Genomic DNA, 13,538 nt, shown 5'->3' on the forward strand with positions numbered 1-13,538 from the left:
GTAGAAGATGGCCTAAGTCCTTGGGCCTTGGCACCCCCATGGGAGACCTGGAGGAAGCTCCGGGCTCTTGGCTTTGGATCAGCCCAGCCCTGGCCAGCAATTGCAATCATTTGGAGAGTGAATCAATGGATAGAACAATAAAACACCCCCACACACACACCTCTCTGTAATTCTTTAATGTAAATAAATAAATTTTTAAAAAATTTGAAGAAAACTTCCTAAGACCTTTGTCGCTCCCCCATTCGCGGAGGAACGACACAGGACCCTGCGCTGCTCTTTTGTCGGCCCTTCCCGGGTTTGCTGCTGGTTCTTCCCGGGTTGGCTGCCGACCCCTCCACCTCCGTGGAGGGGGCGGCACCCCCTGCCACTTTCCCCACTTCCACAGAGGAGCGGCACACTGCCGGCTGGCTCTCTCGGGGGCTGCTCAGGTGTTCCTTCAGATAGATGTTCCTGGTGCATGTTGTCTCTCTCCTCCTTTATGGTCCTCTTCCACCAATCCCAACTCTGCTGCCCACACGCTGAACACGCTGCTCTCCTCCAATCAGGAGCAGGATCAGCTCCTGGAGCTCATCAGTCAAATTGGCAAGAGGCAGCTGCGTAGAAGTTTACTCCTCCCCAGCGCCATATTGTGGGAGAGCAGATGCATAGAATAAGTCTTAATTCCAGTAACTTAGTCTAGTCTCAGTTGCTCCCCACAGACCTTGTCCTCATGAAGTTTGTATCTTAGTGGATGGTGGCAAACCTATAAATATACCAAGCAGTGAAGAATTACATGGAGGAGAGCAATGTGGGGTAACAGGCCAAACAGTGACAATCTGGCTGAGGCCATGAAAGGGAGTGACTTTTGTTTTGTTTTACATAAGGTAGACATTTGAACAGTCCTGATATGTGGGAAAGGTGTTCTGCAGATACAGATAGCCGGCACTTGAGACAGAGGGAAGAGCAAATGCCAAAGTCCTAAGACAGGAACATACCAATCCCTCTCTAGAGGCCAGTGTGTCCCAGAAGAGTGAGGCTAACAGAAGTAGGAAATACGGGGAGAGAAGCCATCTCTCCACAAACCCCCTCCCCATCCAGTCAGCCACCGCATCTTCCTGATGTCTTTTTTTTTTTTTTTTTTTGACAGGCAGAGTGGACAGTGAGAGAGAGAGACAGAGAGAAAGGTCTTCCTTTGCCGTTGGTTCACCCTCCAATGGCCGCCGTGACTGGCGCGCTGCGGCTGGCGCACCGCGCTGATCCAATGGCAGGAGCCAGGTGCTTATCCTGGTCTCCCATGGGGTGCAGGGCCCAAGGACTTGGGCCATCCTCCACTGCACTCCCTGGCCACAACAGAGAGCTGGCCTGGAAGAGGGGCAACTGTGACAGATTCTGGCGCCCCGACTGGGACTAGAACCCGGTGTGCCGGTGCCACAAGGCGGCGGGTTAGCCTATCGAGCCACTGGCCAATAAGTTAATCTTTAAAAAAAAAAATCACGTGCTCTCCATTAAGAAGTTAGCGTCTCCCTTGGGGGCAAAAAAAGGAAAATTATGTTTTTAAAAATACTCAACAATGAATTTTACTTCCAGGCGGAGGATTAGCCTAGTGAGCTGTGGCGCCGGCCCTGATGTCTCTGGCACTGTCTCTTAGTTCAAGCCCTAGCCATTCCTGCTTTCTTTGAGACTGCCTGGTAGGACACTTCCCACAACACCAGGTATGTAAACATTTTGTAACATTTTGAATTACCCTTTCCCGGGAATGTGGCTTCACCAGGAGGCTGGCCCCTCTGTGAGCATCTGACAATCCAGGTCCCTGAATCTAGTTTCCTTTACCATGACAATCTCTGGTTCAAATGCTTTCTTTAAAAGATTTATTTATTTGAAAGGCAGACCCACAGAGAGGGAGAGACAGGGGGAGGTCTTCCATCTGCTGGTTCACTCCCCAGATGGCCACAATGGGCCAGGACAAAGTGAGGAAGCTGGCGCTATCTGGAATTCCCACATGGGTGGCAGGGGCCCAGGCACGTGGGCCATCTTTCACTGCTCTCCCGGCCACATAAGCAGGAAGCTACATCACAAGTGAAGCAGCTGGGACCTGAACCAGTGCTCATATGAGATCTCAGGATTGCAGGCAGCAGCTGAACCTGCTGTACCATGAGGCAGCCCCACGAAATGTTCTAGCGATGGGAAATGATGGGAAATGAAGTTATATTGACACACAAACTCGAATGATTAGACCACTTTTTTATTATAGCTGAATTGGCACAAGATTCATTTAGGATACATACACTTCATTTCTACACAGGCTTGTAAATAGAAAAATACATCAACACATAAAAATACGGCACTTCCAATTCAAACAAATGATTTCCTAAGATAATATAGATTATTTCTTTCAATAATTAAAGACCAGTCTTAGGTGTACACTATGTCAACTATACATGTAATAGTATATAGTTAAGGCCAATGGAATCTAGCTAATTACTCACTTAGTTCACAAAAACTCAAGCATGCCCACATTATGTACTTTCTAACTATACAAATAGATCATATAAAATATGCCCTGATCTGTGGCTATAAAATTGGGATGCATCCACTTGAATCTAAGAAAACTTTAGAAGGCACTGTTAATGTAATTATGAACCTGCCCTTGAACAGTCCGAATCTTTTCTTCACTAGAATACACAATCCAAATGCTTAGACCTCGATGACTTCTTTGGTATTTAAAAGAAGCCCTAATTTCAAGGACAAATATATAAAATCTTGGTAAACATGGCTAAGTTTGTTAACAGGCACAGAAAGCCAGCTGCAAAAAACATGACAGCCATCTGAAGATTATCAGGTAAAATTAACACTTTTCCATCACACTTGTATTTTTCTAATTACAGTACTGCCAAATTCTTGTTGCTACAAAACACATTTATTTTCTTTATTGAAATTATAATGAGTGGCTTTTCTTCCTAAATAGCAATTAAGCCTCCTGGAAATTCTAATCTACTCCACTTAAATCCCTTTAATAAATAATAATTTTCTTTTCAATGAAATACTTTTGAACTTCACAAACAACTTTCACGAAGCATCTTTCAAACCATCTTGAATCTGGTATGAAAGCACTTTGGCGATACAGCAAAACACATGACCTTGGCAAGACCCAGCAAGTACAGTGAATATCCATGGTCTCAATGAAAAAGAGGAATGTCATACACTTCATTTCCTTATATTGAACAGGAGTACAAACGTGACTGCTTAAATACAAACATCAATCTTCCACCAAGAGCACAGCCATGAAGTCATTAAAATCTCCATCCATTCCACCAACGGGAAAATAAAGAAAATTGCAAATATCAACAATATAGAACCTGATGATGAAGCAGAAGATTTGTAATTAGCAAGATAACTGAAACTGCAGTCTAAGCTTGCTAGACAAGTATCATAAATAGGAGGGAAAAAAAAGAACGAAATGTTTACTTATCACAGATAACTTCAGCGTAAGCACCAGCTATGTTCAGACGTAGCCAGCACCAGGCCAAGTACAAGTAAATAAAGCTGCAGAATCCAGGTCCCTGGCTCTTCTATCACCTTGTGAGCAGTGTACAATGTAGGGATCTAGGAGCCCGGGGGGCAGCTGCACATACTACATCAAGCCACCCCCACCTCACCTCCAATCCCTTTGCCACCAACAGAAAGGCACAGTGAGCACACAATTGCTCAGTCCAGCTTCTCCAGGGTCTAGATCACAATTCTTCCTATATTCATGTTAAAGGAAATGCTGACATTAAATTAATACGCAAAGACATTGAACCGATGTGTATGTGTATTCTTATTTAACATTTAAGTCGTCCGGATGGAAGTTTAAAGGTCACCAGTGGTTTTCAATTTTGGAATCAAGACTGAAAATTCTATAATTGCATGTAAGATCTTAAATGGGCTCTACATTAAGGCGGGTGATGGTAGCTTAGTCTTTCTATATCATAAATATGATATATGTTCCATGGCAACAAAATCCTAAACTCTTGAACAATCGAATGCCACGGGCTAAGGTTTTCTAAGGCACTTTTGGCTATGTGAAAAATTTCTCCTCTCAGCCTGAATCTTAAAGAAGTATCTACAAAGCTGCAGCAAATTAACTTTGAAACTATATACCAAATAGATAGCTTAATGGGGATGGGGAGAAGCAGTTTGTACAGGACACATATCAATCCACTGTGCCTTGTATCAGCTACAGAGAACATCACAGACAAGGGCCAAGGGCCACTGGAATTAGTGAGCTTACTGGATGCTTCAACAGCTACACGACCCTTTCTCCTTTTCTTCATTTAACGGATCTGCAGAGGTATGCCCATTGGAGCGTACCACTCCCTCAGGAATCCAGGACCTGTCCACACACCGTTCCATTCGCTTCATGATCAGGTCCAGGAGCATTTCAATGGCTTGGCTTATGTTTGTCCCATTGGCAGCACTAGTTTCAAAGTAGGGGATTCTGAAAAACAGAGAGAACTCAGGTAACATCGTGGCAAGGGAAAGGACAGGGACCTTTGCCTCTGAAAATTCAAACAAGAGGATGAGTACAAATATATAAGATCACAAAAAGAGTTTATCATCACAGCATACATTAAAAACTATATAAGACAACATCTGATAAAGGATGAATATCCAGGATCTATAAAGAAGCTCAAGAAACTCAACAGGGGCCGGCGCTGTGGCATAACAGGTAAAGTCACCAATTGCAATGCCAGCATCCCATAGGGGTGCCAGTTTGAGTCCCGGCTGTTTTACTTCCCATCCAGCTCTCTGCTATGGCCTGGGAAAGCAGTGGAGAATGGCCCCAGTCCTTGGGCCCTCGCAGTGGGAGATGCCACAAGTCCTTGGCCCCTGCACCCACTTGGGAGACCTGGAAGAGGCTCCTGGCTCCTGGCTTTGGATCGGCCTAGCTCCATCTGTTGCAGCCATTTGGGGAGTGAACCAGCAGATGGAAGACCTCTCTCTGTCTGTCCCTCTGCATCTGTGTAAATCTGCCTTTCAAATAAATAAATAAATCTTTAAAAAAATACAATAAAACAAACAAGCCAGCTAAAAAATGGGCTAAGTATATGAACGAGCATTTTTCAAAGTATTAAATACAAATGTCCAACAGACACCTGCAAAGATGCTTAGGCTAACCAGCCCTCAGGGAAATGCAAATAAAAACCACAGTGAGGTTTCACCTCACCCCAGTTAGAATGGGTATCACCCAAAAATTCAAAAAATAACAAATCCTGGTGAGGATGTGGGGCAAAGTACCCTAATCCACTGTTCGTGGGAATGTAAACTAGTACAACCATTACGGAAGACAACATGGAGACTCCTCAGAAATCTGAAGATAGATCTACCATACCAGCCACTCCACTTCTGGGAATTTGCCCAAAGAAAATCAAATAAGCATATAAAACAGTTATCCGTACCCCCATGTTTATAGCAGCTCAGTTCACAATAGCTAAGATATGTGAATCAACCCAGATGTCCATCAACTGATGACTGGATAAAGAAATTGTGATCACACACACACACACACACACACACACAATGGACTATTACTCAGCTGTAAAAGAACAATGAAATCTTGCCTTTTGCAACAAAATGGATGCAACTGGAGACTATTGTGCTACTGAAATAAAGCAGTCCAAAAAGACAAATATAAGTTTTCCCTGATTTGTGGTAACCAATATACAGAATACCAAAAAAAAGTATGAATGAAATTGACATTTTGAAATTTAATTATTATTTACAGCCCTTGTCTATTCTCCTGAGGGACAGTGGTTTTTCTACTTACTACCTGTTGAATTATTTATTTAGTAGAGGATGAAGCTTGTGATTATAAAGTAAATTAAAAGTATGTCATTGTAAAAATTAAAAAAAATATAAGAAAGGAAGGAAGAGGTATGGTGGGAACGAGGGTAGGGTGGGAATTATCATTATGCTCTTAAAATTGTATATATGCAATACATGAAATGTATTCCTTTATATAAAAAATTTAAGAAAAAATGAAAAAAAAAGGGCAGGCAGGCATTGTGGTAAACTAGGCTGCCACTCTGTTGGAGTCCCAGTCGCTCCACTTCCAATCCACCTTCCTGCTAATGTGCCTGAGAAAGCAGCAAAAGATAACCCAAGTTCTGGAGTCCCTGCACCCATGTGAGAGACCCAAATGGAGATCCAGGTTCCTGGCTTTGGCTTGGTCTAGCCCCAGTCATTACATTTGGGGAGTGAACCAGTGGATAGAAGATATCTCTCTCTCGCTCGCTCTCTCGCTCTCTCTCTGCCTTTCAAATCAGTAAATCCTAAAAAAATAAACTTAACAGACATTAACAGGCCAGAACTGTGGCACAGTGGGTTAAAGCTCTGGCCTGCAGTGCCGGCATCCAATATGGGTGCTGGTTCCAGTTCCAGCTGCTCCACTTCCGATCCAGCTTTCTGCTTTGGCCTGGGAAAACAACAGAAGATGGCCCAAGTCTTTTGGGCCCCTGCATCCATGTGGGAGACCCAGAGGAAGCTCCTGGCTCCTGACTTCAGATCAGCCCAGCTCTGGCTGCTAAGTGAATGAGTGGATGGAAGACTGCTCTGTTTGAAGCTTTTTCTATACCTCTGACTTTCAAATAAATAATTTTTTAAAAAGACATTAACATATTGGCCGGCGCCGTGGCTCACTAGGCTAATCCTCCGCCTAGCGGCGCCGGCACACCGGGTTCTAGTCCCGGTTGGGGCGCCGGATTCTGTCCCGGTTGCCCCTCTTCCAGGCCAGCTCTCTGCTGTGGCCAGGGAGTGTAGTGGAGGATGGCCCAGGTGCTTGGGCCCTGCACCCCATGGGAGACCAGGAGAAGCACCTGGCTCCTGGCTTCGGATCAGCACGGTGCGCTGGCCGTGGTGGCCATTGGAGGGTGAACCAACGGCAAAGGAAGACCTTTCTCTCTGTCTCTCTCTCTCACTGTCCACTCTGCCTGTCAAAAAAAAAAAAAAAAGACATTAACATAATTCAAACTGCATTCCTAAATAAAAATGTACAACTAGAACATTTTTTGACATTTATTTATTTATTTTAGGGAGAGAGAGAGAGATTTTCAATCTACTGGCTCACTCCCCAAATGACTTCAACAGCTGGGACTGGGCCAAGAGGAAGCCAGGAGTCTGGATCTCCCACATGGCTGGCAGGGGCCCAATGTTTTAGACCATCATCAGTGGCCTTCTCAGGAACATCAGCAGGAAGTTGGATTGGAAGTGAAATAGCCAGGACTCTAATCAGCATTCCAATATGAAATGCTGGTGATGCAAGTGGTGGCTTAACCAACTGTGCCACAACACCAGCCCCACCACTGGAAACGTTAGATATCTCAAAAGATCAACTTTTTCTTTTATAGGAGCCTATTTACACAATAAACATCTTAGTTACATTTATAGAATTAAAACATTTTTAGCTTAAGTATTTAAATCATGATTCTTGGTATTTTTAAAAAATGGCTTAAATTCCTCTACATGAAAAATAAAACTTGAAAAATTTAAGGCGAACAAATAAGAGACTATGACCCTGGGATAAGCAAGGATGTCTTAAAATAACTACAAAACGCCGGCGCCTTGGCTCAATAGGCTAATCCTCCGCCTTGCAGCGCCGGCACACCGGGTTCTAGTCCCGGTCGGGGCACCGGATTCTGTCCCGGTTGCCCCTCTTCCAGGCCAGCTCTCTGCTGTGGCCCGGGAGTGCAGTGGAGGATGGCCCAAGCGCTTGGGCCCTGCACCCCATGGGAGACCAGGAGAAGCACCTGGCTCCTGCCTTCAGATCAGCGCGGTGCGCCGGCCGCGGCGGCCATTGGAGGGTGAACCAATGGCAAAGGAAGACCTTTCTCTCTGTCTCTCTCTCACTGTCCACTCTGCCTGAAAAAAAAAAAAAAAAAAAAAAAAAAACCTACAAAAGCTCAAACCACAGAGAAAAGGTTGAGTTCTATATAAATGGTGAATGGATTGGCACACAAAAATACAAATATCCTAAATATAGTCAAAGGAAACAGAAAATTCTCAAAAGGAAACAATGTATGTGGAAGACGTTCAGGTTCACAAAAAAAGAGAGAGAGAGAGAGCTAAAATAATGGTATATTAATTAAAATTCATGAGATGGGCAAAAAATATAAAAATTTCCCAATACCAGATGTTTCCAAGGACACAGGAAATGAGAAACTTGCATTTAGTGTTGGTGCAAATACAAACTGCTGAGTGCTTTGGAAAACAATGTGGCAATAACTGGTGACATTAAAAATGAACCTGCAACACCACCTCCAGGCATGCAGTCCAAACCAGACCAGTGCCTGGAAGTGTGCAGGAAATAACAGGTATACTGGCACATCGGTGATTCATCAGTCCTTGGGGAGACTGAGAAGGGCCGAGGGCAGCCAGAGTTCCTGAACCAGTCTCCTCCAAGCCCAAGCGGCTTGCCAATTTATCCCACTGGCCACACAAATATCATTTTCTATCTGTGCCACACTGCGGAAAAAAAAAAAAAAGACACTAAAAAGCCCTGTGCTGGAGCAGCACTATGCAACAGAACTTTCCACAGTGACAGAAGTTTCCTGTATCTGTATTGCCCGGTACACCAACCATGAGCCACACACAGCTATTGGGCACTTAAAACGTGGCTAACAAGGTGTCCCTTCAGATGCCTGCATCCCATGTTGGAGTACCTGGGTTTGGTTTGTAGCTCTAGCCCCTGACTCAAGCTTCCTGCTAATGAAGACCCTAGGCAGCCACAGGTAATGGCTTAGGTAGCTGAGTTCCTGTCACCCACGAGGCAGACCTGGATTGAGTTCCAGCTCCTGGCTTCAGGCCCCCAGCTGCTGAGAGCATTTGGAGAGTGGACCCACAGATGGGAACTGTTTCTCTCCTTCGGTCTCTTTTTGCAAAGTAACTGCAGTTTTCATTTTAATTTAACTGGCTAAGAGTGGCTAGAAGCTATCACACTGGACAGCACAGACCTAGGGAAACTCTCATGTACACACATGGTATCAACTACTGGAATATTTACTGCAGAACTATTGGTAACAGTGAAAACTTCAACCAAAATTTCCATAAATAAGTGCGCAGAAAAAGAAAATGTGGTACTTTCATAAAATGGAATATTATACGAGGCTTAAGATGATCAACATGGTAAAAATCACAAAAATTAGATGTTGGATAAAAAGTTGTGGGGCTGGCGCTGTGGCATAGCAGGTAAAGCCACTGCCTACAGTTCCGGCATCCCATATGGGTACCAGTTTGAGTCCCAGCTGTTTTACTTCCAATCCAGCTCTGCTGTGGCCTGGAACGCAGTGGAGAATGGCCCCAGTCCTTGGGCCCTTGCAGTGGGAGACCCGAAAGAAGCTCCTGGCTCCTGGGTTCAGATTGGCCCAGCTCCAGCCATTGTGGCCATTTAAAGAGTGAACCAGCCAATGGAAGACTCTCTCTCTCTCTCTCGCTCTCTCTCTCTGCTTCTGCCTCTCTGTAGCTCTGCCTTTCAAATAAATAAATAAATCTTAAAAAAAAAAAAGAGTAGCATGATGTGAGATCACCTATAGACACAAAACAATTATACATGGTTACCTATGTAGGTACGTATTACTTCCTAGACTAGAAATACATAATTTGAATGCCCTTAAAAGTCACAGAAAATTCTGGCTGTAGCCAGCACAATGTTCGAGAGGGACACAAGGCATCCAGTTTCCAATGCTGATGCATTCACCTGCTGCCTGACACAGTCCTCCACACCTGTGGGCTCCACATCTATGGATCCAACCAACTGCAGATCAAACATATTCGAAAAACAAAAACAGCATCTGCACTGAGCATGTACAGTTTTTCCTTGTCATTTCTTCCCAAACAATACTGTATAGCAACTGTTTACATAGCACTTGCATGATTTTAGATACTAAAAGACCCTACAAATTATATAAAACCATAAAATGACTGAAAACTATAAAAGTCACGCATGGACAGGGTGAGCAGTGTGGACCAGGGGTTAATGAGCACACCCTCTTGACCCAGGCCTCCTGTGTTCAATTCCTAGGACCGCATCTTACCAACTGCGTGACTCAGGCAGACTGTTAACTGCTACTCCACTGGACTCATCTGTAAGACCAAATCACATCAGTAAAAATCTTCCCATAAGGAGCAAGTGAGTTAATACTGAAGGCATTTAGATCAGAACCTGACACACAGTAAACACTTCATAAATGTTCCTCATTTCCAACACAGAAATGGGTTAGGTTACAAAAGTCTATTTGTGATTTTGCTTAAACCTCAGAAACAGGGCCATGGACTAACAGAAATTCGTAGCTCCAGATTGTAACAGCAACATCGTAAACATTAATGTCCCAGCCTAGTCCACAAACGCTGGTTTAATCCACAATCTGTAAAATCGGCAGGGCTGCCCTAACTCCGGCACCTGCGACCACACTTGCCGGCCTCAGGGCCAGGCTCACTCTGACCTCCCTTAGCCAAACAGCTTCATGCCTCCCTCACTCCTCATCAAACCCCAAATTCCCCAAGTGACCTTCACTAAATAGCAAGAAAAAAATGGATCTTACTTTGCTAAATAATACCAAGGTGTGCATTACTGATGCTTCTAGCAGCACTATGAGCTAATGTTCGTGTGTATTAACAAGATATTTCATTGGTAGAATTTCAGAGTATAGCAGTTATGAATATTTAAGTCACTCAATATTAACAAGACATAGGTTAGATAATTACCCCAAAATCATGTAGCAAACTTCTATCTTTCAAATGAAACTGTATTTTCCTGCCATTTGTGAATCTACAAGTCTTATGACTGGCAGTCAGTTTAACAACTTAAAATTTTTAAAGAACCTGGTAAGACTTCCCTTCTCTAAGAAAATAGTGTCCTACAGACAGAAACGTGCCTGTCTCACATTTGAACATCGGACTGGGCAGTTTCTTGCCCATGGGCAAGGGGAGTCTAGTGGACAGAGTGAGAAATACTTTTATATCTGGATCTTCTTCACTCTCACTTTTGGAAGGAATTTGAGTTACTTTGGCTGAACACTCTTATTAAATATTTTCAGGGCCAGGACTGTGGCACAGAGGGTAAAGCAGCACCAGCACCCCATGTGGGAGCCAGTTCAAGTCCTGGCTACTCCGCTTCCAATACAGCTCTCTGCTATAGCCTGGAAAAGCAGTAGAAGATGGCCCCAGTCCTCAGGCCCCTGCACCCATGTGGGAGACCTGGGAGAAGTTCCTGGCTTCGGATCAATGCAGCTCCAGCGGTTATGGCCATTTGGGGAGAAAACCAGCAAATGGAAGACATCTACTTCCCACTCTCCCTCCCTCCCTCTCTCTCTCTCCTTGACTCTCTATAACTCTGCCTTTCAAATAAAATAAATAAATATTTTTTTAAAATTCTGCTTTTAAAAAATTGATCAGGCAAAAAATTTAGTAATATCACCTTAAATTCAAGAGGATCAATCGTCCCCTATTTCACTGTAGAAAAAAGTGGTAGTATTCCTTTCCTCCACTTGGTGGTGCTAATGTAGCATTGCCACAGAGCCCTATTGTCAAAGGAATCAAACATTGTCAAGCTAATCTTGCTATCATTTTACAAATGCCCACTTAGTGCCATCTTGAGTACAGGCAGACCACTAAGCTAAACACGTCTTTCAAAAACAGATTAATCACGCATTTTACAGTAAAAAAATTAAACGAGCAATATGATAAAGAGCTTCAAATCAATGAGAAGGAGGCTGTTTTTCACCAGGATACCCAGATGATGCCAGCACTACCCAGCTGGTTTCTTTTCTATTATTCCCAGAAAACTCAAAGATCCTAAGACCCAGTTAGGGGTCGCCAGGAATGACGGCAAGCACTTTTGATGATTCTATCAAATGGTTCTAGATGTTTGGCTCACACGGGAATCCAGAAATTATGAAGAAATTCCTTACTAAAATGAGCAGTCCATTATCTTTCATAGTCTGTTGGATGTTAAGTGAAAAACATTTACAAAAAATCACTGGTTATCTGCCCACACGAGCCTGGGAGAGAGCATCTACTGAACTGTGATGGGCTCCATCCGTCTTGTGTGTTTGGTTGTGGCTATCCCTGTGGTTTTTAAAACATGCCCAACCAGGGATCTGCAACTTTTCTGTTAATTAGGGAAGGGTGTCATCATGTTGTAAAGAAGCAAACTCATGGAGATCTGACAATTCCTGTTACATGTCATCCGCACAGACTCGGGGAGACCCTGAGCACTCGGCCGTACTAAAGCCACTTAAGTCCCAGAAATGACTTCATCATAATGGTGTGAACAAACGCCTGTCACTCCACTTGCATTCCAGAACACCTTCCTCATCCACAGCCAGCCGCCTTCTGGGGGACAAAGACGTCGTCAATTTGCTGCCCACATCTGTGCCCAGCACCTGAAATCTGTGCACTTGGTGCCATGCTCCGATCATACTCGCAGTCGCCTCTCTCTCCCACAACTCTGAAGCACGAACAGAAGGCTCATTGCAGCCAACAACTACGTTTGGTGGTCAGGCAACATGGGCAGGAATTTGGATGAAACTATTTTTGCACAGAGTGACACCTTGACTACTTGCTCCTGGTTGGTGCCCTCTCAGGGCCAATCCCACCATCGCTTTCCATCTAATTCATGGTTCATGTAATGAACTGGATGAGGGGAAAAACAAAAACAAAAAAGCCTCTTCTCTCTAGCATGGATTTCCCAATGCTGAGTCAACTACACGTTTCCCTTACCTATGCACAACACAGATAAACCAATGATCGATGTTCTGGGCATAAGCAGCAGCATCCATCACCCACCCCTGAGAGTAACTCAGTGCCGACACCGGTTCTCAAAGCACTGCCCTGGGGACCAGTTAGAAATACGCCTCTGTGGGCTCCAGGCCAGAGCTGCGCAATCAGACATGCCATGAGCCCAGTGCCCAGGGGACTGTGATGGACCCAAGTTTCAGATCCAACAGCATCCTCGATAAGAGAAAGGTTCACTCTACTTTCTTTTCTAATTTATTTTTCACCGACACTGTAGCTATTATTTTTGAAAGACTTATTTGGAAAGTCAGTTACAGAGAGACAGGGAGAGAGAGAGAGAAAGAGAGAGAGCACACTTCTATCTGCTGATTCAGAGAGAGAGAGAGAGAGAGAGAAAGAGAGAATGCTTCTATCTGCTGATTCAGAGAGAGAGATAGAGATAGAGAGATATAGAGATGAGAGAGAGAGACAGACAGACAGACAGAAAGAGAAGCAACTGGATTCACTCCCAAGATGGTTGTAATGGCCTAGGCTGGGCTGATCCAAAGCCAGGAGCCAGGAGCCAGGAGCCAGGAGTTTCTTCCAGGTCTCCCATGTGGGTGCAGGGGCCCAGGGACTTGGCTCTTCTTCTACTGCTCTCCCAGACAGTTTAGTAGGGAGCTGGATCAGAAGTGAGGCAGCAAGGACTCAAACCGGGACCCATTTGGGATGCTTGCATCACAGGTGGCAGCTTTACTCTATGCCACAAAGATAGCCCCATTGTAGCCGATTTTTAGAAGCATTTCAGCATC

At 44.4% G+C, this 13,538-nt stretch overlaps 1 protein-coding gene across 14 annotated transcripts in view; it reads right to left on the reverse strand.

The window, feature by feature from the left end:
• Positions 1-2,200: 2,200 nt before the first annotated feature.
• Positions 2,201-13,538, reverse strand: part of RAB27A (RAB27A, member RAS oncogene family) — a 95,355-nt gene continuing 84,017 nt past the window's right edge. For all 14 annotated transcript variants that reach the window (XM_008268980.5, XM_089310365.1, XM_089310368.1 and 11 more), the window contains one exon: positions 2,201-4,456. In XM_008268980.5, coding sequence (XP_008267202.2) covers positions 4,258-4,456 — 199 coding nt within the window. In that variant the 3' untranslated portion in view covers positions 2,201-4,257. The remainder of the gene's footprint in view (positions 4,457-13,538) is intronic.

This window comes from Oryctolagus cuniculus, chromosome 12 (genome assembly GCF_051225735.1).
Source record: "Oryctolagus cuniculus isolate XC-2025 breed Fujian yellow rabbit chromosome 12, ASM5122573v1, whole genome shotgun sequence".
NCBI lineage: Eukaryota > Metazoa > Chordata > Mammalia > Lagomorpha > Leporidae > Oryctolagus > Oryctolagus cuniculus.